General features: G+C 42.6%; 1 protein-coding gene across 2 annotated transcripts in view; it reads right to left on the reverse strand.

Annotated features, from left to right (window-relative positions):
- Positions 1-12,133: 12,133 nt before the first annotated feature.
- Positions 12,134-20,307, reverse strand: part of fbxw4 (F-box and WD repeat domain containing 4) — a 41,287-nt gene continuing 33,113 nt past the window's right edge. The window contains exons 7-9 of one of the 2 annotated variants that reach the window (XM_058650774.1): positions 15,743-15,883; positions 12,882-13,023; positions 12,134-12,348 (exon numbers count right to left, since the gene is read on the reverse strand). In XM_058650774.1, coding sequence (XP_058506757.1) covers positions 12,214-12,348; positions 12,882-13,023; positions 15,743-15,883 — 418 coding nt within the window. In that variant the 3' untranslated portion in view covers positions 12,134-12,213. Of the gene's footprint in view, positions 12,349-12,881; positions 13,024-14,708; positions 14,820-15,742; positions 15,884-20,307 lie in introns of those variants that run through there. The other variant, XM_058650775.1, reaches the window with a different exon arrangement.

The following is a 20,307-nucleotide window of genomic DNA, read 5'->3' on the forward strand; positions in this document are numbered from 1 at the left end:
ATAGACTTACATGTTGAGATTCTTTTTTTCTAATTTTGGACCCTACAATTAATTTCAATGGGCTCCGGGAGGGCTCGCCCCAACGTGATTTCATCATACGCACTGATGCATCACTGAGACCTCCCATGGTCGAGCGGACATGCCTAATGCCGGTGGAAACGGAAATGCCTCCGTTCGCTTCTCTGTAAATTGTGCTAACTTTACCAGCGCTTAATTTCCGATTTCATCATGGAAAAAAAGTACAAACAACTTTCTCTCTCTGCAAAAAGAAGCCGTTTCATAGAAGAAAAGCTTCGGCTTATATAACTCGGACCTGACCAGCCGAACGTCGCCATAAAACAGCAAACGAAAGACAGGAGCTGGTATGAGAAGAAGGACTGGCTCACTGGTTGCACTCAGACCAGCGCCATGTTTTGTTTTCCCTGCCTCCTCTTTCAGATGCTGGACACTGAACAAGCCTGGATTCAGACAGGTAATACAGAATTAAAACAATGCTATACGAACAAAGAAGTGGTAGAGAAGGCAAAATTCAAATGCCTGAAAATACAGGCCAAAACTTTTTGTTGTGTATTTTTAGTTTAATTTAAATTACGGTATCAGGCATGAAAATGGTGAAAATGGTGCTTTGGTGTGTTTCAGTGGTGATATGCGGTAACTGCATATCCCCACTGGACTATGTTACCACAGTCCATCTGAAAAACTGACTTGCGGATTGTGCCCCCTCAAAATAAAACGTCACCAGCCGCCACTGGGAGAGACGGTTGACAGCCCAGTAAGATGGCACCTGGGACAGTATGGGTTAGCAGTCCATCCTGTGTCTGTCGTGAAGAAGAACCCAATAAAGCTGTGGAAAGCCCTGAATATAGATACCCCCAGGAGATCCTGAGGGGGGGGAGGATGAGATCTCCAATCAGACGGACCTAAGGTTAATGACCCATGCAGATGAACTGACGACAAGAACATGCATTTGCAGAAAGCTGGGGAAGTGAGGTGCAACGCACACAGGTCTTGTACCTGTTGAGATGTAGGAGGAGCCCGGCCAGGAGGCAACCCACAGAGCCCAGTCCCTCCACGCCCCAGTGGAGACAGTACTCTGCCGGGATTGTCTACAATCCACTGCTGTGGATTAAGTGGCCCCCAGCCAGCAGACAGAGCGAGTGGCTGCTGTTCGTTCAGGACATGTCCAACATCATCCGTCAAACTGCCAAGGGAGAGGTTGACAGCCGACTCCAGACACTGACCACCACCATCATCAGCTAGGCCTCAGAGAGATTCAGTCACTCTGAGAACTCCAGGAACTGCAGGGCCAACAAAATATAAAATGTCAGGAGCTTCGCACCCTCAAAAAACAGTATAAGAAGTTGACTGATGATCCTGAGGAAGAAGTTGATGACCCTTCGCAGAGCAGAGTGGCACAGAAGGTGGGGAAGAGAGAGCCAGGAAGTGAGCAGCCTTGATTGCCAACCCCTTTGGCTTTACAAAACAACTGCATGGGGACAGGCGCAGTGGACGGTTGGTGGACGGTTGGTGAATTCAACAGAGGAAGTGAGCCCTCATCAACCCCACACCCACAACAACAGAGTTTGACCAGAAGGAACCAAGCCTGAAAGAGGTGGAAGAGGTCATCAAAGCATCTATTCAAGGCCCCAGTGGTGCACCCTATCTTGTCTACAAGCACTGCCCAGAGCTTCTCCGGCACCTGTGGAACATCTTGAAGGTGATCTGGCAAGTTGCTGACCAGTGGAGGTGGACCAGCCGAGGAGGAGAACTCAAAAAACATTGATCAGTTCCGGACAATTTCACTGCTGAGTGTGAAAGGGAAGGTGTTCTAGAGCATCGTCAGTGGGAGGCTGACAGATTTTCTCCTCAGGAACAGTTACATTGACCCTTCGGTCCAGAAGGGTTGGATTTCTGGAGCTCCCAGCTGCCTGGAGCATACAGGCTCATGAGAACAGAGATGACCTTGCTGTGTTGTAGCTGGATCTGGCGAACGCTTATGTTTCCAAACCACATAAGCTGGTCAAGCTCGCACTGCACTGCCACTATCTTCCCAGAACAATAATTTCAGGTTGAGGGTATTCTTTTCGCCCTTGCCATGAACATGGTGGCCAGGTCACGTGGTATGTAAAGGGCTCTTGAGCAAGTCAGGCCCAGCAAACCTCCACGTCTGGGAGAAACCCGCCTGCCTGCTTTGGAAGAGGCTCATTGGAACATCTCCATAGCAGCTGCCCAAAGGCTCTGGCAGATGGTCGCTATTGTTGGCGACAGGACCAGGTGCTTAGGGCAGTTGCAAAGTGTCTAGCTTCAGTCATTAACACCAGCAAACATCACCGCCCATCAAAGAAAGCAGACATCTTTATCAAAGCTGGGGAGAAAGCCCAGGCTTGGGCAAAACTAACAACACACGGCCTCTGATTGGCAGCTGCAAGCTGACCTGGAAAAGTGGCTGACATTCCCACAACACATTGTGACAACCTCACTCTGTCCAGACATGATCATCACCTCTGAGGCTTCAAAACACCTGATCATCCTGGAATTGACAGTGCCCTGGGAAGAGCGCATAGAGGACGCAAACGAGAGAGGAACTAGCGGAGGAGTGCAGGGGCAGAGGCTGGAGAACCTTCTATGAGCCCATAGAGGTCGGCTGCAGATGGTTTGCAGGACGCTTACTCTGCAAGGTCATTACTCGGCTGGGCATCACAGGAGCAGAGAAGAGGGCCATTAAATCAGCCAGCAAAGCCGCAGAGAAAGCCACTAGGTGGCTTTGGTTGAAAAGGGCTGATCTGTGGGTAGCTGCTGGGACGCAAGTCAGAGCCTGATCTCCCCTGGCTTGGTGGCCTGGGCGAGGGTGTATGTTACGAGACTCAAAACACCTTATGACCCCAGGTTACAACACTGATGATGCATCCCAGCACATCCTGGAGTTCTTTCCTGAATATATTGAATGAAATGTATCCTCCTCTAGCGATAACCGTACTTATAAGTATAGCTTGTACGATTTTATAACATATTTTTTTCCAAAATATCACTTATGTGTCACCCTCATTAGCTCAGCTGGTAAGGAGATATGCTTTGAAACTAGAGTTCTGGGTTCACAATCCACCAGTGACAGCTACATGCGCTTATCTCCAGTGTTGGGAGTAACGGCGTTTAAGTATAACGGCGTTACTAACGGCGTTATTTTTCAGTAACTTAGTAATCTAATTAATTACTTTTCCTATCGTTGCAACGCCGTTACCGTTACTGAGAATGCAAGTGGCGTGTTACTTGTGTTACAATTTGGTTGAATGAAGCGCAGCAGTGTCGGGCTATCTGACAGCCACACATCAGCTGCTGGGAGAGAGCAGGGGTGGAGATGATTGATGACGACACCGTTGCAAATGCGATGATGATTGGCTGGGTGGACGGGTGCCCTGCTCACGAGCCAGGGAAGCGTAGCGTGCCCGTCAATACAAAGTTCAAATAAATACCAAATGTTCTAAAATACTGTACATAGGGTTTTTATTCTTCATTCAGGTATTATAAACATCTTTGACATATAGGATGTTAAAGAATGTAATAGCGTTATAGAACATAAAAAATAACGTCAGTTACTTTGCTGAGTAGGGCCACACAGTGGTGTAGTGGTTAGCACTCTCGCCTTGCAGCGAGAAGACCCGGGTTCGAGCCCCGGTTGGAACAAGGGCCTTTCTGCATGGAGTTTGCATGTTCTCCCTGTGTGTGCGTGGGTTCTCTCCGGGTACTCCGGCTTCCTCCCACAGTCCAAAAACATGCAATGTGGGGATAGGTAAATTGGACACTCCAAATTGACCATAGGAGTGAGTGTGAGAGTGAATGGTTGTTTGTCTCTAACTGTGTGTGGCCCTGCGATGGTCTGGCGAACTGTCCAGGGTGTACCCCGCCTATCGCCCGATGTAGCTGAGATTGGCACAGCACCCCCCGCGACCCTCTGGCAGAGGATAAAGCGGTAGATGATGACTGACTGACTTTGCTGAGTAGGGCCACACGGTGGTATAGTGGTTAGCACTCTCGCCTTGCAGCGAGAAGACCTGGGTTCGAGCCCCGGTTGGAACAAGGGCCTTTCTGCATGGAGTTTGCATGTTCTCCCCGTGTGTGCGTGGGTTCTCTCCGGGTACTCCGGCTTCCTCCCACAGTCCAAAAACATGCAATGTGGGGATAGGTAAATTGGACACTCCAAATTGACCATAGGAGTGAGTGTGAGAGTGAATGGTTGTTTGTCTCTATCTGTGTGTGGCCCTGCGATGGACTGGCGAACTGTCCAGGGTGTACCCCGCCTATCGCCCGTAGGCGGGGTAGCTGAGGTTGGCACAGCACCCCCCGCGACCCTCTAGCAGAGGATAAAGCGGTAGATGATGACTGACTGACTTTGCTGAGTAACTAATTACTTTTACAATGTGGTAACTGAGTTACCAACTCAATTACTTTTTGGGAGAAGTAATTTGTAACTATATATATACTATATATATTATGTTATATTTATGAAAATTTTGTTTCACATTTAAGTTTGTGATTGGCAGGCAACTAACAAGAATTAGGTCATGTTATGATGTAATTTGCTTGAGCATACAACAAGAGAAAAACAGAGAAATGGCAGTGGACCTGTCCTTTCAAGGCTACACTTGTTTGAAGTATGTGGATGAACATTGTGGCTGTTCTTCACATTCGACAGGAGCTTTGTGTCTCATGATGAAGCACCTTCTGAAATGGATTATGTCACCCAAAACATGGGCATTTGGGATAAGGGAGTGAGGCATGAGGCTTTTTTCTCCTGCACTGGTCTCAATACCTGACACTACAGAGAAGGACAAGTGCAGGCAAGAAAAAAGGTTCATGATCACTGACACTGATCTACAAACACAGCAACTCACTGTCACCCACCAGCATATACACATAAAAAATGTGCTCATAAAAATGTCATAATTCACGCATTATTATTAATATCATAATTTTTAACCCTTACATTTCCAAGTTTTGTCATGATGTACCTTCAATTTATGGTCTACAAAAACACAATAAATTATTTATTTTCAATATGAAAAACTGGATTATTTTTGGTTTGATTATTGCATCCTCGTATATGTGTAAGATTAGCACAAAATGTATTTATATGCAATATTTTTTTGCTCATTGTCAGATACTATTGTAAGGACATGAAAAGAAAAAAACATGGGAAACTTTTGCGGGCTCTCGTAAAACATTTGCGAGATCTCGCAAAACTTTCATTCATTCATGCATGTACTTCCGGATCAGTTTGCCTCATAGAGACTGTAAACAAACACAACAATGGAGCGCATTCACCTGTGACGCACAAAAATGTACTCTTCACAATCAAGTGTAATATTCTAAATTAATATGATTTTGTTCTTTCTTTGGATTTAATTATTTAAACCTGCATCAGTACTAATCATAGATACTAAATACCAATAATTATTCATTATTCTTTGTGCTGTAACAAAGAACCTCAACTACTATCCGTGTAAAATTTCCACTTATTTATTATAACAAAATAAAACAGAGCCAGAACAAGATCTTTAAATGAACATTACCTGAATAACAATAACAATATCAACATAACATAACTTACCAACAGCATACCGAACAGTTCAGGGGAGGCAGGAGCTGCAGATGGTGTTGTACTGGTGCTATACTTGAACTGAACAGGATCAAAAATCGTGATTTGAATGGGTTTCAATTAGCACATTTTTGTGCGCAGGGTCTTTAATGTGAGTATTTTAGGTCACGTTGTTTACATAGACTAAACAGCACTGGCCAGCCTCTTCAGTGGGCTTGATCCTTATTGGCCTGCTGCCGAGAGCTGACCAGCTACCCATGAACAACAATGGATTACAGCAACAAGCTTAGGCCCCAACAACAGCATGTGCCAAAGAGCGTACAAACACGACTGAGCCTCTTATGCCATCCCAGCTGCCTGACAGGTCATGGCAAAAGTTAGGGGCTGATCTGTTTACATTGAAAGGCATCAGCTATCTGCTTGTCGTGGACTACTTTTCTAGGTATGTGGAGATTGCCCAGCTAAATCCGACAAAGATCCGACAACAGATGTCATTGTGCACCTGAAGTCGATTTATGCAAGGCATGGCATACCGGAGACGTTAGTCACTGATAACTCTGACATCCACTCATGCAACACCTAGATCATACAAGAGCCTCACACAATAAGTCTCACACAAGAGCCGGCTGCTCAATGGAAACTGGTACTGTGTCCCCAGAGGGGTCGTTCAGCTCTAACTATCCCAACAAGGTCCGGAAGACCCACTAAGCCGGTTCGCCGGGATCTGAGAACTGGTGTAGTTGAGAAAATACGAAAATAAGAGTGAATAAAAATAGGTTTTTATATATATGTATATGTTGGAGTCATTGACAGAAGCTGAAGATGGTATAATGGGAATTGAATACTGTTGTATGAAAACTGTACATGTTTAAGGTGTGTTTGTAAAGAGACAAAATACTTTTGAGGGAGTTTTTTCTCTCCACTGATGCCTAATGTTTACTCATTGTGTGAACTGTTGGGTTTCTCTGCTCTCGATAATGTTGTCTGTGTACAGTGCCTTGAGATAATGTATGTTGTGATTTGGTGCTATACAAATAAAATTGAATTGAGTTGAATTTAGGTATGTGTTCATACAGAGTTAAGTGAGTCCTTAAGGGAAATTGTTCAGTTCACTAAATGCAAATGATAACAGTAGACTTATGGGATAGAGCAAATGTTTACAATAATTGCAGAGTCCCATGTTTTTCAGAAGGGGAGATGTGGTGTGATCCAGTTATGTGCTGTTTATTATGAAAGACACTAGGGGGCAGCCTAGGATAGCACAGGTTTGGGCTTTGACCGGATAATTGACCGGCTTGTTTCGTACTGTAAAAACTTACTACGGAAACCACCACTTTGTTCGCGTCTTCAGTCACTTCACCCAAACTCCTCCAAACACAACAAATACAACACAGTACATATTTGACGCCATTTCAGGGGCAGCTGAGCTTCCCTTGCTGTCTTAGAGCTATTGCCACTGCCCTACACCATAAGCAGCACAGTGACTGAAGCGGCATAGCCAATGCTAATGTGGCAGACGAAAACAGTTAAGTAAAGCCAGGCAAAGCAGCAGAGGGGGGCGATCAAGCTTAGCACAGCCCTGTCGGGAAGTGTTGGTTACAACTGAGGGGAGCGCGGCTGGAAGAGAGGCCGCCAGGAAGTGGTGCCTCAGCCGAGCGAAAGAGAGAGGGAAAGTGAGATCAATGCCGCCTCCCTTTATAATGTGCACCCTGGTGGTGATTGGTGGAAAAAAGCGGGCGTTACAGACCTAATTACCAGGGGCCTCAATTATAAAGCTTGCATACGCACAAAAGATGGGAACATTTATGGGAAAGAGGAGAAACTGCGACTCCAATGCATGGCAGAAAGACGAATAACCAGAAACTGTTTTAAATGACACCACTGTGTTAAAATAAATACAATTATTACGGCTTACAAGATTTTATGTGCACGCACGGACGAGACGTAATTTTAAACAAAAAAGAATGACCAGCTTGACTGATACTCCCTGAAATGAGCACCTTTCACACACTCGCGCCCAAGTAAACAAATGATATCCATTTTTTCCAACATACATTTTTCAATAAATGTTGTAATTCTTAAATACTTTTGTGGTATGAGACGCATTCTCAGGGATAATTAGGTAAACAGGAGGACAGATGACTTTTTTAAGGATCTAGGTTTGTGTGTTTCAACTGAGAATATCAGAGTGATTTTTCTATAATTATGTTGTGAAGAATATTGTTACAGTGAATAGATAAGGCACTATTCTAATCAAATGCATCATTATTAGTACTATTGTGCAGGACAGTTTAATCCCCACAACTGAAGCTGATCGTATTCAAACAGATGTGGAGGGAATAAAAACGCACAATGATGCAAAATAGTTGATTTGTCTCTGTTAGAGGATCAGGCAACAGTCAGATCTGCTGTGAACCGGTTCCCACTGTACTGCTGGATCTCTGTGCCACACTGGATCCAGCGTCAGCCGGCACAGAAACAGACTTCAACAACATGTCAAGATAAATGTCTCTTACAATATCTAACCCTGCGTACCATTCACTAAACTTGTAGGCGACACTGGGGACCTTGATAAATGGTGAATACTACTCCATATTTTCCCCCAATCCACAGTGTGCAGAGGTGCAGGACTAAACTCCACTGACCCTCTGTATTTACAGCATTTGCCAATCTGTATCAAGTGTGATGGACTGGTTCTCCCTGCGACCCTCATGTGGATAATAAAGCGGTAGAAGATGAATGAATGAATGAAAGAATGACAGGTTTCTAAATTGGAACTTGTCATTTGCCAACAATAGTTTTTGTAACTTTTTTTCTTAATCTACAAGTCAAGTATTTAATTATGAATTCTTTTTTACTGTACTTGTTCATGTGACTAGCTGGAGCAGCAAACACCTGCATGTACCTCAAATCCTAATTGGACTGAATCATTCTTCCTCAGACCCAAGGAAAGGCTCCATGTCCTTTATTTTTATGAATTTATTTTCTTTGTAAGTGACTGTTTAACATTTGCTTTGATAACAATGAATTGTATAAGTCAACGTTATTTGGCATCACTGACATGTCTTGTGACTTTCATATGTCTCATTCTGTTCGGTCAGTTAGTTCTTTTAAGTTACTTTCTGTTGGTGCTTAAGGCCCAATATCATTTCCGATATCATTATTGTACATAAATGTTCATTTTCTGTCTTCCTTGCCCGTCGGCTTGGTCCCTCACAAACTTCAGTATTCCTGCTGTGGTAACGACTAATCCTCCACTAATGGTGTGAGGTGTGCTATTGTTGTGAAGATGACCCCCATCCTCAGACTTCATGATTAATTTAAGCATCTGGAGTCTCTGCTGGTCACATCTCCTGCATGGATGTACAATATTTGTACGGACCCTGGTCATTCCTCTTATGTAGCTCAGGCATTAGTGTTAATGGATGGCCAATGATCTAATGCAGAGAGGTTCACAGCCAACAGGGACAGGTGTGGCTGTTAGAGATTAACACACATTTGTTATTATATTAACATACTGTGGTGGATGCTATTATGGTCTGCTTTTCACGCCACTGTCTCAGGTGGATTTTGACTTCATGTGGCTGAACCTTTGGAGAACTGGCCCTTTGAATCACACCCTCACCTTTATTCATGCTGCACAAAAACAACAAGTGGTGCTTCAAGGCTGTGATAGGAGCAGGAGATTAGGATCTATACTCTTGAAACTGAAATGACATGTGAAATGACATGTGAAATGTCTCTGTGTTGCCGTGTAGACAATGACACCGTATATCCGTGTGTCTCCAATACTGATAAGATGGTCTGATGGACTAACCAGCAGACATGACACATTTCTCATCAAATATTAGGGCAGGTGTGGCCAAGTAGAAGGGAATTGGGTTTGTAATCAGAGGGTTGTTAGTTTAAATCCTGGGACAGGTCTATGAATGTGTTGCCCCTGAGCAAAGAACAAAACTCTCATTGCACGTGTATAGTATGGACTGGTTAAATGCAGAAGATACATTTTTATCACTGATTGACGTACAAAATATAAACAAATCCTTAGAGAAAGTGTATAGTCATCATTTCTGCATGGCTTTCATTGATGAAGACTTGCTATCTGGTGCCTGCAGACTGTGTTACAGGTGCAGACAGATGACCTTTCTGACCTTTTTGGTGTATTTTTGAAGACTGTACACACCTGGCTGAGATCTGATCACAGTGTGGTCTGCCTGGTCCTCTTCTATTCCAATGTGTTCTGCTTGCAGCTCAGTGGTAGAGCAAGGTGTCATTCAATTGGAAGGTTGTGGGTTTGAGTCCTGACTCCGCTAGTCTACATGTCGATGTGTCCTAGGGCAAGACCCCACGTTGTTCCTGACCATAACTATGATGCTGCCTCAGACTGACGTGTTGAGGGAAAAGCTGGAGTCACACACACTCTGCATCAACCTCAGCACTACACTCTGCTCTCTGTCAGAGAAAATGATTTACAGTGAAAAAGGGAAATGAGATGACCTTTGAACTGCAGATGGACTCATGAGAACAAATTCCTTGTATGTGCAAATCGTACTTGGCAATAAAGCTCTTCTGATTCTGATGAGAGTCCAGCAAGGCTATGGATGGTCACTGACACTGAGAGTCTGCCGCTGGACAGTCAATGACTTTGACTGTCTAATGCAGAGGTGTCAAACTGGCGGCCCGCGGGCCATATGTGGGCCCCCAATCGATTACATGCGGCCCCCCACTCAATATCATGTTATAATAAAAGCATGGCCCACGACCTCACCTTCTTTTAAACACAGTGTGTAGCTGAGGCACAGCTGAGGTGATACAATATAAGATAATATATGTTTATATGTTATATATATATATATACATATATATATATATATATATACATATACATATATATATAGTAATAATAAGACATTCAGTCATAATCATCACATTATAAAATCTAAATCTATATAAATCTATCTAATTATTATTGTGCTATAATTAAAAGTCGATATCATTAACTGTATAAACTTGTGACTTGATACAGTTGTTGTGTATCTGCTCCTGGTCTCTCTCTCTCTCTTCTGTCTCTACCTCATCTCCCTCTTGTCCTTTCTCTCCCCCCTCCCCTTTCTGTCCCCCACCTCTCCTCTGTCCCCCATTTTCCTTTCACCCCAACCGGTCGAGGCAGAGCTGCACATCTGTGAGTCTGGTTCTGTCAGAGATTTCTTCTTCCATTAAGAGGGAGTTTTTTCTCTCCACTGATGCCTAGTGTTTGCTCATTGTGTGAACTGTTGTGTTTCTCTGCTCTCCTTGATGTTGTCTATGTACAGACCTGAGATCATGTATGTTAGGATTTGGCGCTGTACAAATAACATTGAATTGAATTAAATTGAATGTGTTACATACAAAAGTCAATTACATATATAAATAATCTCGTTAGGTCCCGAGCCACGAATGGCAGCGGCCGAAACGACTCCTGTGTGAGGAACTATTGTTATCCTTCAGATTTTTATTATAATATCTGCGGCTTTCCGGTCACATAAATGAGAAAACTTTGTACTAGACACATCAAAGGTTGTGGAAAGGTTTTGTGGATTCGAATTTCGCCACGAATCAGGAAGTGCCCTGTAACTTCGGCAGACATTGAGTTCCACCGGATTTCCTGGAACTTGGTGGGAAGATGTTACAGACCAAGACAAAAAAAGTCGACCTTAACCGTGGACTCAACTCAACAGGAAGTATGCCTTTTCGAATTTTGGCGTCCATTTTGACGATTTGCACCATATGTAAATGAGCGAGACACATCAAAGTTGAAAGGTTGTGGAAAGGTTTTGTGGATTCAAAAGTGAGGTCAGGGAACTGCTGCACTCCCCGACTTGTGTTGGGGGCGCGAAGGACTGCGTTTGGTATTTTAATTACAGTTGTCCACATTATTATTTACGTCATTTGAAATAAATGTCTCTGTTTTTGATATGAATCTATTCATTTTGCATCATAAATATGTTTTTATTGTATTATTGTGATTATTGTGAAGTATTGTGTTTTAATGTTAAGCTTGTGCTACTGAACAGTTGTTGTTGGCCCCCTCTTGACCAGACTGGACGCTCATTGGCCCCCAGGTCATTTGAGTGTGACACCTTTACATTTGATTTAGCATGTTAAATCACCATCACCCTCTGGTAATGACACTGATTGGCAGAGTAACACACACTGAAGGTTGTCAATCAAGTCAAATATTTAGTTGTATAATGGTGCAAAGTTAACTCGACATTTCTTCTATGCATCGTTAATTAATAATGCAATAGTGGAAAATATGCTTGTTTTATGCAAATATGGTTATTATTGGGAAGTTGATCAACACATTAACGTACGCAGAGAGGAACTAGCATGGATGTGATATCAAACGGAGAAAATCCACATTCCAATGTGACACACAGCACTGAGGTGCTTTTCAACTATTCACTGGAAATGAAAGATCCAGTGTTTTCTGAGCTTAAATGACACAAGTTAGTTCTTCCAAAGCAAAAGACGTGCACACACGTGACAAAGATTCATCAGTTTCTTTCAAAGTGTGAAAACTTTATTGTCAAAAGGTCTTTAATAATGTGATATGATGGGACAGAGGTAGTTTGTGTGTATCATCTGATGCAGATGGGATTCTGCCTGAAGTCCAGTGAGTGCAGAGCAGTAGCCAGAGCTGCATACAGGTGAGTGCTGCTGAATTGTAAACAGTACACGGGACTGCTGACTGACTCTGTGCTGAGCTGGAAAAACTGCACAAAAATCAAAGTTACATTATTATTTACAAGGACACTTCAGGCTCTTTGAAGCATACTTATACAGTATGAGGTTTGGATAAAGAGCACCGACTGTGCTGTGCCTTTTCAAAAATCTTTCATTACTATTATTATTATCATCATCATCAATGTTATTATTAGCAGTAAAAATAATAATTTGTTTATTTATCCAACAACAGTCAACTGCTGATTCTCCTTCAGTATTTTACACAGGAGCTGCTGGTCTACTGATGCCCCGTGTGGTACGTTTGTGTCCCTGCGGTAGATTTTACATCTGAAGGCAGTAGAGTTGCAAAATAACACAAGTCAAAGATTTTCCCACAGACTTATATTTCAACTATTTCAACTTTAGTTTAACAGTGAGATAAACATGAACATGCAGCATTATTAACACCTGGTTCTGGTCTCAGAATAACGTCTTCAATAAGTTTATGTTTAGTGTTTGAAACTATTCCTTTAAACACACGAGGTACATGCTTATGTAGAATATATTATTATATTGTGTTTACCTGCAGACATTCAGTTTGCCGCTTGTCCCAGAGTCGTACAACACCGTAGTATGACGAGCCACTGGCGATCATGTGGTTCCTGTCTGTCTGGATGCAGTACAGAGCGCTGTCATGAGGCTCCTCCCACTCCATCACACACTTACTGTTGGGAAATACACACACACATATTGAGATGGTCATATACCGTATGTATATATATATATTCTTTGTGGTGGTTTAGCCTCTGTCATTTCTTATCTATCCTGGTGGCTGGGCAGGGAGGGGTCCTGTTCAGGACCTCTTCTGATTGGACCTTGTCAGGGCCAATAGTCCTAAACTGGTTCTAATGAGGCAGAACCTCATTTCTGAGGGAGTGGTTAAGTTTAGGGCTAAGATTTAAATTGTAGTTAGTTTAAGGTTAAGGTTTGGAATTAACTGGTTATGATTAAGGGTTAGGCTTAGCACTTTGTTTAGGCACCGCCCCTAAGAGAGAGAGAGAGAAAAAGAGGGAGAGAGAGAGAGAGAGAGAGAGAGGGAGAGAGGGAGCTTCCAGACATCTCTGTCTGCCCACTGTCTGCTTCTGGTGTCTCTCCATCACTTATTGATGAAGCTGCTCTAATGGAGGATCGATATATACATATATATATATATATATATATATATATATATGCCAATATACAGTATATTAGCAGAGAAGACTTCCATAAAAAACTCACTCACACACACACACACACTGATCATCTATGTGCACTGAGTATAGATTTCCATATTCACTGCATAACAACAACAGCACAGACAATATAAAGGATGAATGTGAGATTCTTAATCAGCCCGTTAAACTATTACTTATCAAAACAATAACTTGTGTTCATAATGAAACTGATCAATCATTAGCTCTATTGTGGACCAGAATATGCATTTGTTATTTGTCATGGTGAACGTAGAACCTGAACCTCCTGGATGGCCCCGAGAGCCTTCTGAGGATAGTTGGGGTTTGAGCAGATGAATTATTGATATCTAAAAAGGAACCCCCTCTGCCACGCTTCACCCCAAACCTACCCTCTCCACAGTCCCCAGAGCAATCTGCCCATCACATCTCATTTGTTTTACTTGACTGGTCGTGAAATCCAGCCTGAGACCCGTGAACCCCTGCTGTCCTCAGTAAATGCTGCTCTACACAATCATGTCACACACTGAGAGGACAGCAACTGCATTAATATGGACACCACACATCATTTATGCTTCACTCCCTGCACTCACACACACACACACACAAAAACAAGCATCATCATGTGAAGATGAAAATACAGAAGGAAGAACAGTTCACACACGCTGTGAGCACATGAATTTCACTACAAATGATTTATAGTGATTGAAATTCATTTTCCAGATTTGTCAGAAAGAATTCCCGACTTTGTTAACGATAATCCATAATATTTGATCAGTTATTAGTGTGAACAAGTTGTTTTTGAACTGAACTTTTCTTACTTTGCCGCCTATTCATGGAATCATTTGGAAAACATGAATGCATAATCCCACTGGAAAATCTGAAATCTTAGTTAATGAGCTGACGGAAATCATGAGAAATATTTATCAGTGTGTGGATTTTGTTTTTGCTCATTTTCTGAGATACAACTATGGAAAAATGAAAGTTTTACAAAAAACTAATTAAGGCCTGAAAGTATTGAAAAAAGAAAAAAAAAGAAACACAGACAAAGTTAACTAAACACAGGGCGCTGTCACACCAACAGAACAACATGGGACATTTTCAGGCCCTAACTCGTCTGAAGAGGAGAGTTTGTTTCTGGGAGAAACTACTGGTGTATTTTTATTTTAATTTTTAAATACCTGCTTAGTAGGGGTGTAACGGTACATGAATTTGTCCCGCGGGGTCACGGTTCGGTGCACGCAGTCATACACACAGGTGGCAGTAATGAGCTGCCAGCAGCCGTCATTAGCCTACAGACGAAGAAGAAAAGTGATGAAGAGTGTGGAGCATGGTGTGGAGTTCCTTTAAATCACCCGTGTGAGAATACTTTAGTTTCAACATAATGGTGACGGCACGCGAGTGGTGGACCTGGACTCCCTCAGTTTATCTCTGTATGAACAACATGAAAGAACCCTCCTAATGCATTTGTTTTATTCTATTTTTTTACTTTTACAACAGGAGGTGCTTCTTAGTTGTCTGTTGTGTAGTTTTATCCATGTGTGACCTTTTGTTGCTTCTTTCCCGTGACTTGTGTGCACCGTTACATCCTTACTGCTGTGGACTGCTTACAGATGAATGACGCAGCACACAAATAATCTTAATCTTAATCTCTGTTCATGAAGACCAAACAGAAGCAGAATAATCAATGACAACAAGAGATCATAGTCTTCTGTAAAGCTACTGTGAGCTTGCACACGCTCATACAACCTCAAACTACCACATTATTTTGAAAGTATTTAAAAGAATTGAGCGTTAACATGTTGAATAAACGTCTGTTGTGACTGCTGCAAACAAACAAACAAACAAACAAACAAACAAACTGTGAGGTACATTTAAATATGTGATGAGAATGTTTTGCAGGTTAATGCAGGTCAAAGTTATTCACTTCATCCACTCCAGAAATAATGTTGCTGCTGCCACTCTGAGGTCATAGAAACACTATTAACTATAGAAATGACCTTTTGCTTTTGCACTCATACATGCTGCTGCCTGTAAACATCAATTAAAGATTCAATTAAGCACAGTGGCCTCAAGCGCACTGTTTTGGTTTCACTAATTAACCACAAACTCCACTAATTAACCACAAACTCCAAATCCAAAGTGTATGAATTGTATTTTAAATGCTACAGGGTTCAAAGCAAAAGTCTTTAGAAGCAGCAAATGTTGCAGTTACCGTGGGCTCAGTCGCAGGTCCCACAGTCTAATGAAGGTGTCATAACCACAGGTGAAGAGCTGAGACGGAGACTCAAACACCATGTCCAACACTCCGGCCCCTCGACGAAACTCTGAGCCCAAACTGCACACGCACTCCAATCTGAGGGAGGAAATAGATCAACAGTTAGATTTGTGTTCACGTGTCATGTCCAGAAACTAGGTTGCCTTCCCACTGGAAGACTATGTGTCCCTGGGGTATGATATGCACTGTATGAATATGTTTCACACAGTCAAGATAAGACCAGAAACACAAACCATTAACCTATGTGTCCTGCTCTTTGTTATATTGTCAAATCAAATGAATAAAAAAAAAACTCCACACAGCACAATCAGTTAAGTTATTAAGTTATTAGTAATCCTGCCAGTGTTCCATTTTGTTGTCATTCGGTTATAAAATTGAATCATGAGGTGAAAACTCTCATTTTTCACTGCCCACTATATGACGGTTGAAATGTGGACTAATAAATGAGCAGCTTGCTCTTATCTGGACCAGGTCTGGACCAGGTCTGGACCAGGTCTGGACCAGGTCTGGACCAGGTCATTCTGCTCTGCTCCACAGAGTTTGTCAAAAACATAAAGAGAGACAATGAGACGTTGAGCTATTTGGTGGGTTTTCCTGAGTATAACGGAACATCTTGACTCATCCCGCTCATCAAAGCTCCACCCTCAAAACACACAGTGCCACGCAGCATGGAGGAGAGAGCGCAGTGAGGACATCATGTCTCATCACTGTACATTACATCACACAGGTTACAAATAAATAAATAAAATCATTTATTTGTCTCTCAAGATTCAAGATTTCTTTATTGTCGCTTTACGCGAGCATTGTACAGTGAACTTGGGCGAGGCTTTCTTTTCAGCAGACTAGTATCCATACATCCACTCTCCATACATCCACTCTCCATTTACTCAGGCCTTCATTCAACACTATACAACAAATACTAAGAGTAGTAATATTGCACAGATTGGGGGGTGAGAGTTACACAACTGCGAGGGCTACACACACACACACACAGACTAGGTTCCTTCACTGAGACAAATTGATGTGATGATGGCTCACAGAAAATGACAGACTATAGATTAAAGTGAAGAATAAAGCTCATCTGGGTTGATCTAGTGTGACCTGTATGTGTGTATGTGTGTGTGCTTATTTCTTTCTGTCATAAACACTGACCTTGTCAGGACCAGTAGTCCCCATGGAGACCAAAACCTGGTTCTAATGAGGCGGAACCTCATTTCTGAGGAACTGGTTAAGTTTAGTGCATAGGTTAAATATTGTAGTTTGGTTAAGATTGGGGTTAAGCATTAACTGGTTATGGTTAAGGTCAGGGATTTAGTCTGAATCCAAATGAATGGAAGTCCTTAGAAGAACAGCAAACCTGTCTGTGTGTGTGTGTGTGTGTGTGTGAGTGTGTGTGTGTGTGTGTGAGTGAAATGCAGCACCATGCTCTTGTGATCACAGCTCTGTGCCGCTCGCTCCTTGCCTCTTGATTATTGGAGAAAAAGTTGCCCTCAGCAGGGCAGATTATTGCAGCATAACTGTCTCTTTGTTGCTATGTAATACCCTCCATGACCGTGACTCTGTGCAACTCTTGCATGTTTGATACCTGCCCCGTAGCAACCATTTATGCCATGGTGACAGACCGGCCCTGTGCTTTGACTTGTGCCCCCCTCCCTTGCCCTGGAGCTCAGTTCACAGAATTGGGCTGGTAATCCTCTAGCCTTACCGCAGGGGGCCTTCTTATTGGACTACAGCTTTCCCCAGAGGGTGCCTTATTGGGTGAGAGCTCTCTCAGAGCTAGGATCTCATGACTAAGCCCAGGCCAATGGGGAGTCTGTGATGAGGCTGAATTTGAGACTGCGTGGGGTAGTGACCCCTCATTTTCCTCTTACCACTAAAACCAAGCAGCTTAGCACATGCCACACAAAAAGAAACTCATTCAAGTTAAAGGGATGCAAGCCTGTTCAATCATAACTAATGACGTCTCCATCACAGTTCATAACCCTCGTCCCTCAAACACTACAGACACCATGATGAAATATGTACTCTTATACTTATACTGTACACACACAGAGGTGATTGGCTTCCATAAAGAGCAGCTGACACCTGCACAGAGATCTGACAGCAGCAGCTGGATCTGTCTCATACCTCAGTATGGCCTAGAGCAGGGGTGTCAAACTCAAATCACCTGGGGACCAATGAGCATCTAGTCTGGTCAAGCGGTCGCTGACATAGAGGAGAAAAAGTGGAAAAAACAACTATTCAGTAGCCGGTGGGCAATATAAGATATTCATTATGATATTAGACGGAATTGCAACGTAAAAGTGCTTGTTTTGATATAAAATGATTCACAATAAAAACATATTTATGGGGAATTCAATTGAAAATTTAGCAAATAATGACGAGGATAACTGTGATTAAAACAGCTTAAATATCTGTCATTTCATGTTGAGTGTAATACATTTAATAAAGCAATGATTACAACCCAATGTCTTATTACTATTATAAAAATATTGCCGGCAAATACATTTAGTCTTATATTCTGTCTCTATTCCATCACCTCGCACAGTGGTGGGCGGGCCACATGTAATGGATTGGTCCCCTCATTGGCTGAGTCACTCCAAACACTGTGTTCCTTTAATGGCACTGACTGATTTTGTTTGTACGAGGGGTCAAAGGTGTTTCAGGGCCAATATGAATACTGATTATGACGATTTCTACAAACTCCTACACAAAGCTATGTTTAAATGGTTTTAGTATTTATCAATATTTAATTGTTTCACATAAACAAATTAAATTAAATGATGCATAAACTGTTGAATTGCCATCTTATGACCTAAGTGCAAGAAATATGAACAATCATCCATCTAACCATCTTCTACTGCTTCATCCTCCACATGAGGCGGGCTGCACCCTGGACAGGTCACCAGTCCATCACAACAACCATCCACTCTCACACTTTCTTTATTTTCATGACTATTTTCATTGTATATTCTCACTGAAGGCATCAACACTATGAATGAACACATGTGGAATTATGTAGTAAAGAAAAAAGGGTGAAATAACTCCAAACATGTTCTTCACCCTTTGCTTCGATTACTGCTCTTCACACTCTTGGCCTTCTCTCGATGAGCTTCACGAGGTCGTCACTGAAATGGTTTCCCAACAGTCCTGAAGGAGTTCCCAGAGATGCTGAGCACTTCACTCTGCGCTCCATCTCATCCCAAACCCTCTGGACTGTGTTTAGGTCAGGTGACTGTGGAGGCCAGATCATCTCCATCACTCTCACACAGCCTGCAGGTGTGTTTGGGCTCATTGTCCTGTTAATAAATGATGATGCTGCAGGATGCTGTGCTAGCCATGCTGGTTCAGTCTGCCATCACACCTCCTCCACCTCCTCCTCCTGCTTCACGTGGGAACTGTGCATGTCGAGACCATCGTTCACCTTTTCTGTGTCGCACAAGGTCACGGCGGGTGGAACCAAAGTGCTCTAATTTGGACTCATCAGACCAAAGCACAGTAGTGGTTTATTAAAGTCCTGAGTGGCAGAGTCTCCTCTCAACAGTTGATGTAGAGATGTGTCTGCATTCATCTGAGCTCTAATCTGAGCTGCTGTTAACAAGTGTTTGGATGTCTTCCAGTCTGGTTTCTGACCACATCACAGCACTGAGACGACTCTTGTCAAGGTCTTCAATGACATCCATCTGAACACAGACATGTCAGTGCTGCATTTGATACTGTCAAAGGAATCATCCTGACTGGACAGGGATTACGAACACAAAAAAATTGACACTGGAGTAGGTCTGCATGATATTGGAGTAGGTCTGCATGATATTGTTATATATGCTGCCTGGCCCAAAAAAACAGAGGGTCACACACTCTAAGCCATGGGTGTCTGGCCCGCGGGCCAGAGTTTGACAAATCCCATAATGCTCTGCTGTTGTTTTGGCGCGCCAGCCATGCTCTATCCTCTGTGTCAGTAGTGATCCGTGTTCTTGCGCAACGCTTCGGCTGAAAGCCGGCCGGCTCACCCCGCCTCCCCGTGCCTCTCTCCCAGACGTGCTGCGGCCTCATACTACAACTGTCAGTGTCACTGTGTTACCCCTACCAAAAATGGCGAAAACAGAACTTTTTCGTTTGTTTTTTGAAAGTTGATTTTGCACTATTAAGTTATATAAGCGTTGCTTGTTCCATATTCAGTGTTAAAACAAATCAGTGTAGCAAACTGAGCAATAATTAACGTTTTATTCATGAACTTTCTCTTGCTACTTCAAGGCTTGAATGTTTGATTCAATCATTATTGTTATTTTATTTTCAAATGTATTATTAGCCTGTGGAAAAAGTTTATTTTGATATTTACCTCAGAAGGCTGCAAATAGAAAAGAGGCATTCAATTTTTATCCATCCATTATCTACCGCTTATCCTGTATTTAGGGTGCATTCAATTTTTATTTAAATTTTATTTGATATGCCATTGTGTTTTTTAATTATTATTATTATTTGAAACTCGATTTTGCATGTCA

This window comes from Solea solea, chromosome 15 (assembly GCF_958295425.1).
Source record: "Solea solea chromosome 15, fSolSol10.1, whole genome shotgun sequence".
In the NCBI taxonomy this organism is placed as follows: domain Eukaryota; kingdom Metazoa; phylum Chordata; class Actinopteri; order Pleuronectiformes; family Soleidae; genus Solea; species Solea solea.